Source organism: Hippocampus guttulatus, chromosome 1 (assembly GCF_054856545.1).
Source record: "Hippocampus guttulatus isolate MCC_2025c chromosome 1, RoL_Hgut_1.0, whole genome shotgun sequence".
Classification (NCBI taxonomy): Eukaryota; Metazoa; Chordata; class Actinopteri; order Syngnathiformes; family Syngnathidae; genus Hippocampus; species Hippocampus guttulatus.
Genome location: NC_141261.1, coordinates 21,806,011 through 21,827,026, shown reverse-complemented (window position 1 = coordinate 21,827,026; position 21,016 = coordinate 21,806,011). Strand labels below are relative to the sequence as shown.

Genomic DNA, 21,016 nt, shown 5'->3' with positions numbered 1-21,016 from the left:
AAAGATGACACTGTCCATCAGGATGTTCCAACACTGTGAATGCACAGCACTGCTGTTATTTTGTCTGTTCAGACACACTGGTCTTATTTATTCATGAGCCGGCTGCAGCTCTTACAACCTGTCATCTCCGCCACTGCCATCCTCGTGCGCTACCTTGACACGACCTGATTTTGTTGATTGCCGCCTTCAACATAGAGGTGTGCTGGAATACACTCCTGGCAATTTGCACTGGACATGTTATAAATCACCACACCCGTCAGCCACGTTCGCCACGACAGGAAGTGAGCGCGTTAACAGCATTTGCCAGCTCCCGATCTGATTTTCTCATATGCTACTTTTATTCGTTATTTCCTGCACGGACAGTTTAATAGCTTTTCTTTCACCTTTGTAGACAATGGGACATCGTTTTGTTTGAGCTCCCTTTAATCTTTTGATTCCCCACCCCAATTCATCTCTGGGCCACCACCATGGTGCTCATCCAGGGTCCGGACCAGTGTGTGAAGTGCCTCCGCTTCAAAGATGGACCCAACTGTGTGGAGAAGTGTCCCGACGGTCTGCAGGGAGCCAACAGTTTCATCTTTAAGTACGCCAAGGCCAACAACGAGTGTCATCCCTGCCACGCCAACTGCACCCAGGGGTAAGGAAGGGCTTTGTCTCGCTCCGATGCCAGATTTGTCACATCTCAATCCTCGCGTGAGCACAATGAGCAAGTTTTATCTTCTGAATCATATTTCGAATACAAGTACATGTAAAACAGCAAGAAAATGGGGGGATACACTCCGGTCTCTGGCACAACTCTGTTGTTGGCCTGACAACAGCTGCATCACATCTTCTTTCTTCTCCCCCAGCCTGTGAGGTCTTCCGGATTTACAAAGTATATCAAAACACAGAAAAACAGATCACAGGTCAGCGTGGTAGAACTACGTAGCCTCTTGAGAGGCACTAAGCATCTGAGATCAGCTTCAGGACATTTTCACAGGGCCCCCATTTACGGGGGACCAGCGATTGAAGGGCGACAGACCACATTCAGATGAGGATGAACTGTACCTGGTCACTCTTTGTTGTCAAGAGAAAGGCTTTCTTTGCTGGCCTACAGATCACAAAGGTTTACATTCCCCGGCAGTGATTATTTGATGTGAAACAAGCCACAACATGGTTTCCCCTCCTGTCATATCGTGATGAGTGGTCAGCCACGCGGGGATTTCATTTCGTGCTCGATGACAGCTGAGTGACGCAGGACAAATACAACCAGAGGTTTACTCATAACCTGCCCGTGCTTTAATGGACGATGTTTCTGCTTTCTCTGCCCTGCAGATGCGTTGGGCCCAGACTCCAGGATTGTGTTGGGATGATGGACAGGTGAGGGATCTTGGAAAACATCCATCTGTCCAAATGCACAAACGCAATTAGGGTACACGATATAAACAAAAGTATTGAAACGTGCTGTATCGCAGTAATGAATCAAGGGTTGCCAGGACCTCACAAATGGAACTCTGGATCAATGGACAAAAATAAATATATAAATAAATAAATCCCTTGACTCTCAACAGTGTGTTAGTCTCATAAAGATAAGATAAGATAAGATATCCTTTATTAGTCCCACACTGGGGAAATTTACAAGATCGGCCTCGTGCTGACCTCACCGATTCTCCAGCATCACAAAACAATCAAGAGTACAGTTGACAATTTGGCACAACAACTCTATTAGCCTGCACATAAAAAGAAGTTATTTTAACAATTAGAGCAAATGTGACTCATTAGAATTGAACCAAAACAGCGCAAGTAGTAAGAGGGTATCCATTAAAGTACAAACAAGCACGTGTTCTCGCCTCTGGGGGCTTCTCTGCTCACATAATGGAGCCGATGTTCCCGCCTTTCATCTGGCGGCGACCCCGAGTCGCCTGTTCGCCTGTAAATCCTCTCCTCCTAATTAGAGAAGTCCTTCCCATTGTCTCACCTTGTGCCGTCTCACTGTCTGCTTCTCACCCTTCTGCTGTTTTCTTTCTAGTTACGCGACCCTGCCTTTTCTCTTAGTTTCTTTTCGCCTCAAATCCTTTTTGGTGTGTTCCTTCTCCCTTTTCCATCACATATTTTGGATTGCTTCTTCCATGTCCTTTTCACCCCCTCTTCAATTCCCTTTTGTGTCTCCTTGCTTCTCCACCCGAGCCGACCTAATCGTTCCAAACTGTTGCATTACTATTCACAACATGGCTGTATATCTCATTATGTTGAAACCCGAAGCCTCTTTTTGTAAATTTCAAGCGCCCCCACCGCCCCACGCTCCCCATTTAGGTCCACCACAATCAATACAGCACCTCACGTCCCCGCAGTAGTACCGTGCTACACGAATCTTCCATTAGTCGTTAATGTCCTCTGCAACAAATAGTTACGAACGTCAAATATGAGGTAGCGGCAGGTTGGGTTTTTTTCCCAGTCACAGGATCCATGAACATAGCACGCCTCTGTGTGTGTGTGTGTGTGTGTGTGTGTGTGTGTGTGTGTGTGTGTGTGTGTGTGTGTGTGTGTGTGCGTGTGCGCATGTGTGTGTGTCCCATCAAGTTTTCCTTTTCTTACACTTGTTGTCACTTTGAGCGGTACGAACAACAACACTCTCCACCAACACTTCTGTCTGCAGGACGCCCCTCATTGCCGCCGGAATCATCGGCGGCCTCTTTGTCATCGTCATCGTGGCGCTCAGCGTTGCTGTCTATGTTCGGCGAAAGAGCATCAAGAAAAAGAGGGCCTTGCGTCGGTTCCTGGAAACGGAGGTGAGGACCGTCTGCTTGTGTGTGGTTTTTGCGTGTCGGGCATCTCTTTTGGTGCTCATGATGTGTTGTTCTATTTGTCAGCCAATAAATATCATCAAGGCAGTGCCCACGCACTGTCAAAGGAAGAGGTGAGATGTTTTCAGATGGGTGTTTTACTTGATTTACAGATTACCAACAGACACATGTGCAGTCACAGTTTCAAAATACACTGAAGCATACAACGCTTTTTGAGTCCAACGAAAATGACCTTGTTCCGCTTGCATGAAGCACAAACAAGATGGAAATCGCAGCTCTCTTTCTTCATGTGGCTAACGTTCACAAACCTGAAATAGAGCTCGCAGGTGAAAATGAAGAATGTTTGCCTTTGATCTGCCATGGGTGTTGTTCTTGAAATATAGGAATGATTTTTCCCTGCTTTGTGTCTTGAAGATTGTTTCTCCAAAGTCTTTGAGAAATTACGTTTCTCTGAAGAATTTTTTAGCCTAATTCTGAGACATGGTCTTAAAAGACGTTTGCTATTAAAGCTTTATGACATGGAGATGATTACCCAAGAGTCCATGTCATTTTAACATGCAGCGCAAATGAATGCTGGAAATCTCAGAGTCTAAATTGGGGAAAGCATCCTAAAACATCCCTTTAGAGTCCATTTAGACGGTGACTGTTAATTACAGCTAACCAGCCGAAGAGGCGTCCTTTGTTGCTTGATGTGAATTTTCCTTGAGGAGTGCTCTGGCTGCATCGGTTGCACAGATCACTTCTGTGTTGCTGCACATGCACACCTCAGGGAGGGTCAGGTTCAGACGTGTCATCGCCGCAGGCCCCGCCACTGGCCCACGGGAGTCCACTTGTCGTTCCACGTTTGGATCGTTTTCAGGTGGAGGCAGCAGCTTGTAGGCAGCTGTCAGGTTGGGGGGGAGGAAGCAGAGGACGACCGTCGCAGGAACTTTCTACCTATTCCTATCCCCACGCGCCCGTCTTGATCAGCTTGTGGCAGACACTGGACTTAAATAACAGGCGCATTAACAGATGGATGCAGAAAAATGCAGCAAAACCAAAGAAGGTCCATCCATCCATCCACCACATAGTATTATTGGGGTCACTGGGAAGCTGAAGCCTGAGTTGACTTCGGGCAAAAGGCAGGGTACACACTGGAATGGCTGGTGAAATCGTGCCTCTTAATTGTCTGTATAATATAAGCATAAGGAGTACAGATGGAATACATTCCTGGCTCATAAACTATGTAGTGTCTTGCAAAGGGCATCTTTCTGGCAATATGCGTTCTAGTTCACCCCGGGTTCAAGTTCTACCAAACCATATTCATCAGATCATTTTGGACTTTTCTGAAGAGGGGGAAAAAAAAACCTTTCCAAAATCTTTTTGGAAAGCATTGTGCAAAAAGCTGTTTGGTTTTAGGGGCTTCTTCAAAAACCACGAGAGACATGTTTGAAATATACATCATCAATGGATGCTGCTTTCAAGGTGAGGATAGGAAAAAGGCTGAGTTAAGAGGAATGAGTCACAGGGGAGGTATAAAAATGGGTTCACAGATCAAAACTGAGAAAAAGAAAAGATGAGATGCCGCATGGAAAAACAGCGAATGGCAAAACAAAGGAATGAAACAAGTGTGCTTTGCAAGTCAACAGCCTTCTCAGCGTGCTTGATATTGAAATGGTGGCTGCATCCTTAGATCCCAGTTTGACAGCATGTACTGGAGGCATCTTTTTCTCAACTGACAAAAGAGGTGAGCCCTCGGTTTCACCCTGTACGCAGGAAAAGACAACGGGGTGGACACAGAGCTCCTAGCCTTCATCCAGACATTCTTGATCTCAGTCATCAGGGTCGGTTATTTGTTTGAATTGAGGATCGAAGTGCAGTGTGCAGTTTCAACTGCCAAAAAGAGCCTTGGAAAAGTGTCAGACTACAGTGAGGGCTACGGACGCCGCTGGTATGTTAAGAAGGCAAACGCTTGAGTAAGCAGAGGAAAGTGTTTGAGAGACAAGAGAGTCGAGCCTTTTTGCTGAATTCTTGTTCGAACCATTTGTTGCCCCTGAAGTCTGGCAATTATATGCATCCCCCAACTTTGGTGAAGATCGTTTTCGCTTCCCAGCATCCCTGCCCCAGTGCACAAAGAAGGTCTACTTTCAATGAACTCTGACCTCATATAATGTTCTTGAGGACGAGTGGTCGAAAATCCCCACACTGCAGACACCCTCCAAAATCTTGGACAAACTTTCCAAAAGAGAAAATTGTGACGGTTCAGGTCCCGCTCATTGATGGTGCGACTGTGAATGGTTGTTTGTCACTATGTGCCCTGCGAATGACCGGCGACCACTTCAGTATGTGGTCTGCTTTTACCCATAGACTGCCGGGATAGACTCCAGCGTTTGACGTAAAAAACACAAAGCCCCCAAAAATGTGATACTTCTTTAAAATAGTTTTTGCAATAAGTTTGCATGACACCGTTTTCCTAAATACACAACTCAACTATTTTCGTTTCCCAACAAATCATCCAGTGAGCACTGAAAACGCGCACCTATGTCTTCATTATGCATGAAGGATATCAGTATTTGAAGCCTTTTCTTGTTTGACGGTTGAGCACGTAGCTTATTTGCCCGGCAAAACTCGCATCACATCGCCACCAGTGAAGCTCATTTAGCCAAAGCACGGTGTGTTATTAGCTCGTAAATAAAGTGGCACACCAAGTCTGCAAGCTAAGAAATGCTTTAGAGGATCTCATCTACGGCCATGTGTGTGCACATTCTATTTACCAGCTCGGTCCTGTAGTTCCCTTGCCGCTCTCCTCGTGGCTTCTGGCCAGCTGCTTCCTAATGAAACAATAACAGCCAAGGCCTGTCGCCATTTGTTCTGATTACAGCTTCATCACGGTGTCGACTCGGAGCTGGCTCCCTCTAGCATCCCGCCGTCACCCTTGCTTTCTTGTTACACGTGCCCTGTGTGATCAAACGTGTGGATGCTAATCACGCTCTTTGCCCAAATACCATGCGGATTTGATGGATGATAGCCAGCCCGGACAAAACTATTCCCATTTATATTCCCACATTTCGTTGCTCCCAGTTATTGAATCATAGATACTAGTGATGGGACGAGCAACACTGGTACGTTAGCACAGTGCCGAGAGCTCAAGAGTGAAATCCCATATTGGTGCGTGTATTGCTTTAAGAAAGAATCACGTGACCAATCCAGGAACTGAATCGTTTGAATGCTGCGCCAAAGTGTGTTCATAAGGACACAAACTGTATCAACATGTCGTGGGTTTGTTGGCTGGAGTTTTGCGAAATTATGGATCGTTCTAAGAAGTTTTCCCCAGTGTGGAATACTTTTGATCTCGGTAAATCTTTTTCTCCTTTGAGCATTGTTTACTGTTATATAATTTTTTTTTACGGTGGCGCATTGCACCCACTTTATCAGTTTATCAAGTGAATGACCTGTTATACATATGATAGTCAGTTAAAGAGCCTTACAGTTGCTTTATTCATTTTATCTTATAATTGCGAGATCCTCCATAATTGAAGTTCAACGCTGCCTGTCAGAAGCAAACACACCCAGAAACCAAGACCCTTTACAATATTGGAAATGGAACCAGAAAACATATCCACATCTGCATCAACTTTCATTTAAAACTCTCTGCTCACTATCGTCATCTGAACCATGTGAAAGAGTATTTTCTGAGGCTGGAGAGCTGGTGTCGAAGAGGAGAAATCGCCTTGGAGCAGAGACACTCCAAAAACTTGTGTTCCTCAATAAAAATTCATAAACTAATCACTTTTGTCTTTTATTTCACATGATTTAACCAAAATGGTCTACATAAGTTAAAAATCTGAATTGTAACTCAAATTTGCTATATTTAAGATACCAACTCAGTTTAGCATTTACACAAACAAGGAATTTCTTTACCTGCAATGATTTTATAACTACTGCAGGGGTCACTATTGCGTGACCAACACAGTGTCAATATAGTGCTGACACAGTTTGTTAAGTGGGTCAATACACTCCTTGAGGTATCATCGTCCCATCACTAATAGATACTCTTCGAAGAGAACTTGGATGTTTGAGCATAATCCTTATCAAATGTTGAAAAGAGAACGTGAAGTCTTTTTTTTTAACTTATAAGCATTTTTAACAGTTCGACAAGTGTCATTACAGTAGATGAGGTGCGTTCAAACTTGAAAACAAGGAAGTTGAAAACGCGCTGACGAAAATCCATCGTCGGTTGACCTGGCACAGGATCGCTGCGCTTTGGCCGCCATGATCAGGGACGTTGTGCGAGCCAAGGAAGAAGCCGGCTCAATCCGCCCAGGATGAATGCCACCGCAAACAAAAATTATGTTCACTGCTCACCCTGTTATATGACAAATGACAGATGCATGAGGCAAGTGACGACGGATGACTGAAAACAAGTCAAACAAGACTAACATACACCCTGCCTTTTTCCATGCTGTACTCTGATTGCAGTTTAGGTGTAACAAAAGAAGCTAACTGATGCTAACGAAAAAAACTCGCTGCCCTGGCCCGTGAATAGTAAAAATCTATTTATAATTGACGACCATCCAAATACATTGGGGAAAAAAAAGATGAAAATTTTGAACCCCAAAAAATCTTTACGAAACGCTGATCAACCTCCAAAGTGTTTTCCACTAATGGGGCATTGGCTTCCCCAACAAAAAGAACTAAAATATTAAATTTAAATGTATGAAATAATAAATAAAAATAAATAAAACCTCTGTGAATTGGTAAATCCGCAGGTGCCGAAGAAAAATCTGGACTCAATTTTAACATGGAGTGATAGACCCACAGCTGAAAGTGGAAACGGCGTTGACTGCTTGGGAGACATTGTTTGATGGGGTTGAGGTCATCGCCGTAAAACTCCACATCAATCTCATCCAAGCATGCCTTTGCCTTGTTTTAATAGGATAACCTTGATTCGTCCTACAATGGGGACATTTGCATCATTTCAGCAGCAACCGTGGATACGGGAAACCAAAAAACAGCTCTGTAAAATGCACTCTGCCGTCAGTTTGTCCGTATTGGGACTAACAATCCCATGATAACAGATGAGAGGCCGGCCAGACATCATCTTTTCGACACACTGTTCCATTCCCAACACCCTCTTGTCCTCCTCAGCTCACAAGAGTGTAGTCGTAGTGTTCGCACGAGGCGCCACCAGCTGCTCCCAACTGCAAACACGGGAATTCTGTGCCAACCCAAACTGCATCTCCGTGTTTTGCAAGCAAAAGAAACACATCGAGGTCCAAAAACATAAACACATCAGGCAAAAATCGACAAGAAAAGAAAAGATCAACAGTGAGCTGGAGCTGTTGAAACAGCCAGGAGTGGAACACAATCGCGGTGAAAAAGAAAAAGATTGTTTCTACAAACTTTGAAGCACAGAATAGATTTAGTATTTAACTAATCAGAGGAAGATTCACGATTCACGCTAAGAGGCCTATTGCGACCCCCAATTGGTCAAGTTGGTTTATCCCCAGCTCAGCCTGCTAACCTACTTCCTGCAGTGACATCACAATGGGCCTATGCTAGAGGGGCCGAATCTATGAAGCAAAACATCACTGGCAGGCTGCCGACGAACTCATCTCTTGTGTGCAGTGGGCTGCAGGCAGCCGGCGTTTTCACAGCTCTTCTTGCGGTGGTGGTTTTATGTCATCTCGAGTGAGTGTTTGAGTGGCTGACCACCTGATGTATGGTCTCATTATATTGTTTGATGGCCGTGGTTGAGCGGCGTGATTATGTCGCTGATAAACCGCAGCACGCTTTGGCTCCGATAGGCTCATTACGCGCATCGATCAGACACATTGACTTCTTGTGTGCAGGGATGTGTGTTTTGTGCTTCGATATGAGCTTCCGTTTGGGTGGCTGCTGGATGTCGATACAGCTTTGGCCAATATTTGTGAGTACGGCTGTTCTATTTGCTGTCTGGTTGGATTTCTGCCTGGCTCTTACTTGCCCGGGTTAGCTCAGTTACAGGTGAAGCCCTGCTTCTTTAGATTAAGAGTCTGAGGTTTTGTGGAGTGGCGAGGCGCATGGCTGACCAGCTGCTGGAATGCGGCTCGGTGTCACTTTTCACTGGATGCCAAGTGGAGCCAAGGGAGCTCGTCGTAAACATTGGCACAGAATGATTTGGTATGTGCACAGCTGGTGAGATATGATTCGTTTGTTTGCTGTGCTAGCAGCTGACACCGGACAGATTTTTTTTTTTCAGCATGGGCCTGCTACCATCAATGTCGCAAATGTTCACACCCTTGAAATATTTGTATTGCAGAATGTGTGCGAAATTTGTACGCGAGTTTCAAAATGGTCTGTATCAGGGTGGGAACGTCACTGATTTTGAATGGTGTCTTATTATCATTTGGCACTGATTACTGCTGCACAACACATGTCAACTGTAACACCCTCGACATGTTGCATGTCTAAATGTGTTGTTTTGCATTCATAGCGTAAGTGGAACATTTTTAACTGGCAACTAAAAATGGACACCTGCAGCTTTTCGCAATGAGCGATCTCATGTTACCGTGAGATAAAAAGCTTGACTTTATACCATCTGTGTGTTTTATCAGCTGGTAGAGCCCCTGACCCCGAGCGGAACCGCCCCCAACCAAGCTCAGCTGCGCATCCTGAAGGAGACAGAGTTGAAGAGCGTCAAGATTTTGGGCTCTGGGGCTTTTGGGACAGTCTACAAGGTACGTCAGCCAGGAGCCCAAAATTGAAATCGCAGCAGTTGATTTGTGTACTGTGTTGATTGAGATCCAGAGTCATCGGATTTCAACAAATTTCTTCATTTTCTAGGGCATCTGGGTCCCAGAAGGTGAGACGGTGAAGATCCCAGTGGCTATTAAAATCCTAAACGAGGCCACGGGTCCCAAAGCCAATGTGGAGTTCATGGACGTGCGTATTCCTGTCGCCTGCCACTTTGTTGGATTGCACACTTGGCTGTAAATTTTAATGAAAGTAGCATCTCTGGGATAAAAATGAACTGCCAAGACTGGATGAGACTATTAAAAACAGCACTTGTTTATGATGTGTGGCTGCGCTGGAGTCCAGCCAGGCTAGAGAATTTTTTGTTTTTATCACCCCTTCCCACCTCACTTTTCCTCTCTCTTTTAACCAATTTTTCTCTTCACACTCTCTTGATTTCACCGCTCCCATTTTGGAATCTAGGGTTCTCTTCACCTCCTGCCTCTCCTTTCTTTTACCCTCTGTCTCTCCTTTTCTCCTGTTTCTCCCAGCGGGATTCTGCGTCCATCCAGAGCCAATATGCTCGCTCTGTCAGCTTGTTAAACAGCAATCTAAAGGCAGGCTCACGCCTCGCCACGAAGAAGCTAGCCACTGGAGTGTTTTCTCGAAGCACACACATACACACACACACACACACACACACGCACACACACCACAACAACAACAACAGAATGTTCCCCAGGTGATGGCAGCAGCGGTAGCGTAATTTGCAATCGTGGCAGATATGCGAATGTTAGTGACAAGTTTTATTATTTAAGTTTATGCAAACTGCACATATATAGAGGAGAGTAATAGGGCACATATTCACTGTCTTTAGATGCAGTCATATGTAAGTGTGTGTGTGTGTGTGTGTGTGTGTGTGTGTGTGTGTGTGTGTGTGTGTGTGTGTGTGTGTGTGTGTGTGTGTGTGTGTGTGTGTGTGTGTGTGTGTGTGTGTGTGTGTGTGCGATTTGGATGGGAAAATGGGGTCATCCGGCTGCCACGGAATGTTCAGGAAGATGGGAGAAAGAGCAAAACACACAGCTGCACTCCTGGGCACACCTTCATACACACTCTCTCTCTCTCTCTCACACACACACACATACACACTGGATTAGAAAGCAATAATTTACTACAACTCAATGAACCTTTGATAGCAGAACCAAATTTTCTTTTTTTTTTTTTGTCTTCTTTCACTCCTACAATTCTTTACCTTTTTCCTTCCTTGCTGTGTGCCTGATTTGGGGGTGCTTGGAGCTGCAAAACGCTTGGGCGGTTCTATGAAGTGGTCCTGAAGTGGCACCTCTTTGAAACCAAGGTGTTTCTCTGGCCTGCGGCACCCCTGCTGTTTAGAATTAATCGACTGCATCTCACGTTCCTGCCAAGCTCCCTCTGAAATTCTATATTCAAAGTGGCACCTCATCTTCGTGTGCACTCCCGTGAGTTGCAAGGTGTGCCAGTCTCATTCAGATCTGCCATGGCCTACATTTAATTGTGCTGGTGCAACATTTATGAAACTCTGTGTGAAATGTACATGGAAAAGGTTGTGTCTCTGCTGCTTTGAAGAGGCTTTCTGCAGTGTTTTCTTGAACTGTGAGAATACTCCACAGGCAGATGCTGCATGCAAATTTAGTCGGCAACCCGTCTTCATTTATGCATCCATATCCACCTACACTTGGAATATAGTACACAAGTGTTCATGCATAATAGATACATGGACAGGCACTGAGTTGTGCAATGAAAACAGAGGCTGATGTTGTTGACAAATAAACGTCATGACTCTAACAGTGTGTCAGGTCTCCAAAACTACAACCCGTGAGTGGAATCAGAGTACCCAGATATATCCCAGATGGAGCTCTTAGTTCCTTTTTGTCTTTCACTCAGGAGGCGCTGATTATGGCTAGCATGGAGCATCCCCACCTGGTGCGCCTACTAGGAGTGTGCCTGAGCCCCACCATCCAGCTGGTCACCCAACTCATGCCACATGGCTGCCTCCTCGACTACGTGCATGAGCACAAGGACAACATCGGGTCACAGCTGCTACTCAACTGGTGCGTCCAAATCGCCAAGGTGGGTGACTACAATTGAGAGGGAAAAGTGTGTGTATTGTATTTGCTTCAAATTATGTCAAAGGTACCTGAAGAACTGATCAATACTTGCTATGGTCAATGTGCAAATGCTCTTGTTTGTTTCACATCTCTCAACTTCACAATTGTTTGTCCATGGGTGAAAACGCAGACACGTCTGGTTTTCATGTTGGCTACACCTTGTACTGGTGTGAACTTCACAGGCAACCCCCAAATCTGAAAATGAGTTTCGACCTGTGGCGGATGCTGGTCTGTCAAGAAGGGGAAGCTCAATTTCGGCCTACATCAGAAAATGTGTCCGTTTATTTCTACGTGAACTCTACTCTCCCTTCCTTTTCAAAAAAAATGAAAAGGATGCCTTCACCATAAGATCGGTGACTGGCTCATTTCACTGTCAATCAAAAAGAGATTCAGCCTCAGACAGATCATCCAATCATCATACAGAAAAGCTGAGCGTCCGGGCCAGATGATAAACGCCCACTGTCCATAGACTCCCAGAAACGCTGAGCGTCCGATGGGCGGGACAAAACCAGCATTTATCCAATGACTCGTCTCGTTTCAATGCATTGGGACAACCTACACTGAACTCTCTAGACGCCCAGCGTCCGCCCGGTAGATGCTCAGCGTCCACACAGTTTAAAGCACAGTGAAGCTGCAGGAATGAATGAGAAGAGAGTCGCGTCGTAACCAGTAATAAGAGGCTGATTCGGAACAAAAGTTGAGCGTGTTGTAGTGCATATTTAGTCAATGACATGTCCACACAATTGTACATACACACATAGATTTGATCACTTACTTTTTGACATTTTAGGGGAAGCTGAGCTTCCCTTGCAGTCTTAGAGCAATCGCCTCTGGTTTAGACATCCAACCAGTGGCCAAGCAAGAAACCACACACACACACACACACACACATTGATTTTCTTGAAAAATAAAAGTGAATTTTATTTCATATTAATAGTGCAACTCTGTATAATAATAAAGTAATAATGATAATAATAATAATTGTTAGGTTTACAGAAAGCTTCAGACAGAATTGGACTCCAGAAACGTGAACTGGGAAAAAATTGACAAAAAAGGTTTATTAACAAAAATAGGTCGCAAGACGAAAAAGTTCAATAAAGAATGCTGGTCCAACACCAGGAAAACAAGACAACTAAAAACACCTGCAAAAAAGGCAAGGATAAAAACATAAGCAGAATTTGCTTGTCAATAAATAGACAAGAAGAAACTCAAATGTACAGTATATAATACAAAAAACGTGACTACTACGAAAAACTACTTACAACAGTAACTGGAGAAAACCTAGCGGGAACATAAAACAGAGCAAGAACATGGAACGTAGAGACGATTTCAACACTTGGTGAGCAAGGCGAATTAGCCAACAGAGACATGATAACATGGGAGTCCTTAAATAGTTAACTTATTACATTGGCAGCAGGTGTGCAAGCTGGAGGGACGGCCCTCCTCTGTCACCTAATGGAGAAACACAAGAACAGGATCATGACATTAATCATAATAATTCTGATGATGATAAGTTTGCAAATAAGTTTGAACCCCCCCCCCCCCCCCAGAAAAGAAATAGCATCTGAAGTTGTCAATCCAGCATCCAGCGAGAGGCTGATCAAAGAGACTTTACAAGGCAGAATGGGAATGGTACATGACCGTTTACTTGACAGTTTTAAATTGGAAACAAACATTCCCCATACAAGCTAATAACACACTATGTGTAACAGAAAAATGACACTATGGTTAACGTTAATAAAGGTGTGTTCATACCTACCTGTATCCTTGCTGGATTTTCCTCCTGTTCTTTCCTTTTCTTTTAAAATCACGCACCTGATGGATTTGACCTTTTCCTCTCCAAGATGCTAAGAGAAACCCAAAACAACTCTACAGCAAAAATAATAGAATTGATCCCACGCTGCCTGCACAGAAGTCAACTGTGGGAACAACGAAGCTCTCAGTGACTATGAATAGCTGGCAGCAACCCCCATCCAACCATCACACCCAGTGCATAAAAAAGCTAGATCAGCATTTATTGTTTCGACTTACATCAATGCCAGGTGAAGAAAGATACAGAATAATTTCTGGTATCCAAAGACGTTGTACCAGGTACTTCATCAAGCAAGACAACTGAGATTGATTTTGCCATCTTTGTTGGGTCGGACATAGCAGTTCTCCCGAATCAGTGATGAGTGGATAGGTTTGATGAGGTGTGTGTGGGAGGGCTTAACCCTTGATTCCCCTCACAACAAATGAATCTAAGTGCTTGAAGAGAGGGCTACTTAGGCAGGTACTTACTGCTCTAATTGGATTCAATTGTGCCTCCCTTGATAGGGGAGAGAGTTGACCGCATGATGGCAACTCATTTTTTGTGACTTGTTGTGCATGAAGCTACCCTACACTGCCCGACTGATTGGACTTCAGTGACTTTTTATTGAACAAATTACATACAGTGGAATCAATATGGCTCCTTTTCTTTTTCACCTTGGAAAGCCACTGCGGTATCAAAAAATTAGCCGATGGGGAAAAAACGGACAGTTGTGTACTGTGATCACTACTTCATGACCTCACTTTGAGTGAAGCAGTATGTATCAATGATCGAGGTCTTTTCTGTTCAGGGAAAGCTGGAGCCTATCACAGCTGACTCTGAGTGAAAGGCTGACTACAACCAGGACTGGTCACTAGTCATTCACAAGGCACTAGCCTGACAACCATTCACACACTCAAATCCACACATTCTGACTAGATTACAAGGCCGGGGGCCTCGGATGCGCATGAGTGAATATATTTCGCTTGTCAAAACTCCATCAGTAAATCCTTTGCAATGTTTTCAAAAGGGACAATCTGAGCTAACGTGTACTTAAACAAATTTACAGACATTATTTTCCCAGGGGGCGGCCCGGTGGCCGACGTGGTTAGCACGTCGGCCTCACAGTGCAAAGGTGCAGGGTTCGATTCCGGCTCCGGCTTTCTTGTGTGGCATTTGCATCTTCTCCCCGTGACTGTGTGGGTTTTCTCCGGGTTTTCCAGTTTCCTCCTACATTCCAAAAACATGCATGGCAGGTTGATGGAACACTCTAAATCAGACGTGTCTAACATACGGGCCGCGGGCCGGAGCCGGCCCCCAAGGATGTTCAATCAGGCCTGCAGGATATGATAAATAGCACTGCGATTTATCCATTTTGTATTTATATTGCACTTAATTGAACGGTGTTTGTTTGTTTTTTCTTCTTTCTTCTTTCTGCCTACATTCTTGCTGCTGGAGGCTGTAAATTTCCCCAGTGTGGGACAAATAAAGGATATCTTAATTAGGATCATTTAAAAGTGAAAAAATGCATAAAAGACATGGATATTTTTAATAGGGTGCAATTCATGGCGTATCTGCTAGGGAGCACACTGTTTTGATCAGAGTAGAAGACAACATTGTTTTGATCAGAGAAGAAGACAACAGCAGTCGCAGTCTGTCACTGAGCCAGACCCAACACAGCAGATACTATCAAGGATGTGAATGCTTTATTCTTTACACATTTAATAGCACTCTCCTTAGTTTCTCAGGTGTAGACGGGGATTACATTTGGATTTTATATGCACATGTGTAAATGGTTTTAAAATTCCTTTCTTTATAAATCTCGTTTAATCTTCAAGTGCATTACTATATTTTTCAATAACAATTATTTGTTAAAGTTTTGTGCCTTTGTTTTGACCAAAACAAAGGTAAGTCATTATTTTGGTTATTCATAGCAGAGTATGGTATAATTTTAATGGTCCAGCCCACTTGACATCGACCGAGGCCGTATGTGGCCCACATTGTGAAATGAGCTTGACACCCCTGCTCTAAATTGTCCCTAGATGTGATTGTGAATGTGAATGGTTGTTCGTCGATGTGTGCCCTGCGATTGGCTGGCAACCAGCTGAGGGTGTCCCCCGCCTACTGCCCGAAGACAGCTGGGATAGGCTCCAGAATGCCTGCGATCCTTATGAGAATAAGCAGGTTAGAAAATGCATGGATGGATAGATGGAAAGATGTTTTCCCCAGGGGAAAGATCTTTTTTTTTTTTCCCAGCGGCCATCCCTACCCCTTCGCCATAGCCAGCGCCACAAAAACTGCACAAACAGCATCCACATGTGGGCTCTGACCCGGGCAGGTGACCACTGTGCCGCAAATAGATTGGCTTCGGCCCGTCGCCAGGCACAGACTCTCTATCACTGAGTGTTTTGGGCATTGAGATAATGGCTGTCATTAATCTACAGCCACACTCAGAGCTGCCTCGCTGCCACACTTGCACACACTCGCACACTGACTGACACTTGCATCAGCGCACACACATAATGTCGCATAGTTCAGTCAGTTTCAATTTGTTTTTATTTATTAGTTTGTTCTTTTCTTTCCTCACCTGTAAATATACCTCCCATCTCTTTTCCCAGTGAGGCCAAGTGCTCCATTTAAAAGAAGTCAAAATATGGAGGGGTGGGGGGGGGGGGGGGGGGGTTGAAATTTGTCAATGCATAAAATTGAACCAGCCATCAAGTCATTTGTTGATTCCCTTGTCCGCTTAGTAATTTTTCAATTGGTTTTTGGATTACAAATGACATAATTCGATTTGCCATGTATTTTAATGAACATATCAGTCCCCAAATTTAAAAAAAAATGGGGTTTGGGCCAAATGGGCCAAAGGGCTGGGGGAGTCATTTAATTTGGTTGTCCTCCGGCTGTGGCTCTCTGTGTTCCTCCCACAGCCTGTCAGGATTTCGATCATACGACTTTGAATCGGAAGTGCCGTGATGGTGAGTCGTGACCGTCGCGTCATTGAGGTCATGGAAGGGTAGCATGATTGGTGAGAACTCTCCTAGCGGCTAGCTGACATGTGCACAACATGCCCTGCAGGACCCCCTCCCAGCCCCACTTGACAAGCAGAGCTACTCCGTGCTGGGTGGTGTTTTGCTGATTGACAGGGCTAATGATGGTACCAAATATTGACCTTCTCTGAGACAAGCCTGATGCAGACCAGTACTGCATTGTGGTAAAATATTAATGAGAGGCTGCATAAGCAATGTTGCGACAATTTATATTTACTCGGCATGCATTCGGCTGTGTCAAAATGAGAAAACAAGACACAGAGAGAATTTATTTAGCAGAATCAGCAGTCACCTTCTCTTAAAGGAGAAAGTATCAGCTTGATCTACACAAATGCACTTGTGTAGATCCTGCAGCGATTCCGCAGATCGCCCTCCAACATTTCTCTTGCACCCCACGCTCTCCAATCTGGCCAAGCTTTAATCTAGTTCTCCCGGTGTCATTTATTTCCCTGCTACTTCCCGGCTGCCTTCGTTTTGAGCAAACATATCTCTGCATGATTGATTCGCAGACCACCAGTCCTTGAGGCCGACCCATATAGGGTTTTTGGAGGGCCTGAAATCAGGAGCAAAAAAAAAAAGACGATATCTGGATCTGGCCTTCAAAGAGGTCCCACACAGTGCATGGGTTTTTATCACCATGCATTTCTCTGCATGCTATTCAGCCTGTAGAAGGCCTGCAGGTAAGTATTGATTCTCAATGATTCGTCTTTACTCAGCATATCCATAAATGCAAATTAATATAAATATTTAAAAGTGTTGGTGTTTGTGCATGACAGTGGCCCAGTTGCATTCTGGCAGGTATAATGCATGCTGTAGTAAAAGCTATTGACTCTGAGTAATGAAGACATTTGTGTGTATGCTGAATGGCAGTTATGATTAGCTAAGTGGGGAGCGACATGACTTGTGTCTGCGGCGTACATTTATATATGTAGTAGAGGTGTGAGTAATTGCTGAATGGGTCTGAGATGTAAGAGGGAAAAAAAATACGCTCCACTGTTCCGCTAATTCTTCCGAGCCCAAAAATAATGACGCACCGCACTAAATAAAACCTTGTGAACTAAATGAAATGTGTTATTTTGAGTGTACACTGACAACTTACAGCATGCAAGCATCCTTTCCATTGATTGACTGAAAAGATTATGTGCCTGCAGAATGCTTTTTTATTTATTTATTCTTGACCCTCCTTTTTTGTATACTACTTCTTATTTATAGAGTAGGAATTTAAGGCTGACACGGGGCCAGACAGGAGTGATGTTCAGCGATTCATTTTCACCAGACTTCATTACAATGCACTCCCATAATTCTTTGCAACAGAGAGTTTGTCAGGAACGGCATCCTGCTTAGCAAACCGTGCAAGCCACGCCGTCAAGACCGAGACACGCACACCCGCACACACATATCGGGCTTCCCAGGAGTATGTGTCCCTGCTGATGCAACAAAATGAGGAAAGTGGGCTCAGGGAGAGGTGATGGGGAGAACGGGCAGAGGAGGGATAAGCCCCCCGGGTCTTTCTAATTATCTGTAAGGATCAGCAGTGCTCAAGGATGCGTAAGGGGAGGGATTTGACTGCCAGATCCACTGGGTAAGAATGCCTGATTGGATCGGTCACCTCTCTCCCTGCACAGCCATTACCGATGGTGCATGCAGCCGAGGCTTATTAGACACACGTCTGTGCGCGCATGTAGATGAATGGCAGCAGCTGAATTTTTAGATATTCTCCTGCTATTATCTTTGTTTCTTTTTTTTTTTTTTTTTACTCTGCTCATCATGAGGTTTGCGTATCTATACATGTGTACAACCTAGAAGTTTTTTCAGTGGTCACAATATGGAGGTAAGGTCTCAAAAAGTGACCAGGCGACCTGGAGAAAGCTGTGCGATTTGGCAATCTGAGTTTCAAGTGCTTGTGCCTGCCCAAAAAGTGTTTGTAAAAGCATAGAAGTTTCTCCTGGCCTGCTTGGAGCCTACAACCCTTTTTCTGGATATGTTTTTCAGCTGGTAAAAGCGCTGTTTTAGTGATTGATTTACTTGATAAGTACCCAAGATTTCGGATTTGGTCTTTGGTTTCTAAAGACAGTGACTCCAGGTGTTTTCGAACAGCAATCCTCTTTTCTTTCTTGCTGAATACAATGATCACTATTTTGTTTTGGTTTAGTGGAAGGAAATGTTGGTTCATCCAATTGTTAATTTGATCTAGACAATGACATAATATGTAAATTGGACTGATGTCATTTGGGGACATTTATAAATATTGCTCTGCTTCATCTGCATAACCTATCAAACCAACATTGGCGAAGCATTTGACCCAAACGTAACACATCCAAACTGAATAGAATGGGTCAGAGGACTAACCCTTGGGGGACCCCACATGTCATGTCTATTCAATCAGTCAAAACTTCCAACAGTCATCAAGTAACCCCTCTCCTCTAAATAGGACCTGAACTCATTTAGGACCGTTCCGTTTAATCCCACACAAGTTCCCTACAGTATTTTATGATCAGTATTTTATGATAAAGTGTATCAAATCTGCAGTGACACCTTCCCTGCATCAGAGTTCAATCTTATGTCATGTCATGCTTTATGAAGACCCATTTCGATGGGATTGGAGTCCTGGAGAATTGATCAAAAAGTCTGTTTGAGTTCAAGAGTTTGCTGAGTTTATTAAAAAACACTTTCTCTGCGATCTTGGATAAGAAGGGAAGGTCTGAGATGGTCCATTATTTGCTAACAAAGAGACGAACAGGGCTTGACTGTGGCCACTTTCAGAGGTTGAGAAAACTCGCCTGACTGAACTGAGCAGTTCATTATTTACTGTAACTCCGTTTGAACAGATTTTACAATCGTCAAGACAGCTAGTTGATGATGTCAACTACGGAACCAAATCTATGATAGATTTTTGATCCATTGCATCGAATATTGTCATGGGAATTGAATTATTCAGAGGTGCGTCTCAGTGCTGCATCTTTTTTTTTTATGTTGCTAGTTTGTGGCGCTGTTTGACTGGATGGATTGGACTTTTTCAACAAATTAGCAAGCAAATTCAGTGTGTTTATTCGTTGAGAGGAGTTGGTGCTATTTGATGTTTGGGGAATTTGTGATTGTGTCAACCACAGCAAATAGTGTGTGTATTGTTGCAGTTGATTACAGAAAAGTGTTGTGTTGTAGCTTTTACTAACTCTTTGTTAAAATTTTAAAGACATTGTCCGTACAGGTCAAAATGAACTTTGACTTATTTTTTTTCTCTGCCTACATTCTGCTTTCATGCAGTTTGCTTTGAAAGCTATTTTGCTCATAGTGCAACTCCAAAGCGTTTTAGGTTGCCGTGAAATGGTCTTAGTTTTTATAGCAGCAACAGCATCCAGTACTTTTCAGATTTTCCAGGTGAATCTATCCAGAAGTTCATCAATAGTCTCTGCATTCATAATTGGTGAAATGGCCATGATTTTCCAAAAGTAAGATATATATTTTTTGATATTAAGAATAATTTGAAAAAAAAATGATGCTTGATATTTTACATCCAAAATAGGGATGTGATCACTTTCTATACTTGCTACTGTATTTGACTAACCGTTTATTTGTAATTAGTTAACTGTGTTTCATTACCGCAGTGTCAATCATGGGCTTTTAGAATCCTCATCAGGCACGCCCCCTTGTGCTGCTCTCCCTCTCATGCCACTCGCGCATGGTGGATGCAATTGACAAAACAGCAAGATAGGAACCTCTCCTTCATCTTGTCTCGCAGTGAAAATTAGTCAAGGTGATTAAGAATTATAACCGCTCAGTCTCACAGCATGCAGCAGACAAATTACAGGCATGACTGAGAAGATTGAAGGTGGCAAACCCGACGGTGCTTAGTCAATTCCAACGAAGAGCGTCCTCTCCTCACCCCACGGGGCTGAGCGGCTGCTGAGCTGTCGGTGGAACCCGGCATTTCCGTCCGCACCACTGGTGGATCACTACAGCCTAATGGGATCTGACGGGAGGTCTCTTAATTAATGCTTGGTTATAATGCCAGTGTTCAACCAGCAAGGGCGATTACAGTTAAGTCCGCAATAGTGTGAACGCTGAGTGAGATTTTGTCTTCAAACACAACACCTCAGTGGACTAGGAATAAATAAATAAATAAATATGAAATGAATACCATTTTTACAGGTTTACTGGTGTTTGAACTAGTGTCATAGTTCTAAATATAACCATATTTTTTTGTGCTGGCAGAAAAATCATATGTAGTCAATGAGTGCTTGTAGTCTGGAATCTATTGATGTCCTCCACTGGCAAAGCATCTCATGAGAGGAAACTTACAGTGTGGGGTGTCTCTGGGCTCCGGAAGTCAGGCACTCATTACAAAGGTTTTTCAATCAAGTATTAAAAAAATACTGCAATTATGTCAGCTGGCCAAATATTGTTGAGTCTCGCCAAGTGGATGTAGTGTGCATAACGTACAGTTCGACCTCGGTTTTTGATTAATTGATTTGACAAAAACAAAAGGTAATATTTTACATTGGACATAATGGACATATATATATACATAACATTTATTGAGTAGCCCTGTGATTG

At 43.8% G+C, this 21,016-nt stretch overlaps 1 protein-coding gene across 2 annotated transcripts in view; it reads left to right on the top strand.

Annotated features, from left to right (window-relative positions):
- The window catches only part of LOC147210970 (receptor tyrosine-protein kinase erbB-4-like), a 166,240-nt gene that overhangs the window by 127,879 nt on the left and 17,345 nt on the right, over positions 1-21,016 (top strand). For both annotated transcript variants that reach the window (XM_086119524.1, XM_086119515.1), the window contains exons 15-20: positions 483-637; positions 1,315-1,359; positions 2,636-2,768; positions 9,359-9,481; positions 9,588-9,686; positions 11,400-11,585. In XM_086119524.1, the coding sequence (XP_085975650.1) occupies positions 483-637; positions 1,315-1,359; positions 2,636-2,768; positions 9,359-9,481; positions 9,588-9,686; positions 11,400-11,585 (741 nt within the window). The remainder of the gene's footprint in view (positions 1-482; positions 638-1,314; positions 1,360-2,635; positions 2,769-9,358; positions 9,482-9,587; positions 9,687-11,399; positions 11,586-21,016) is intronic.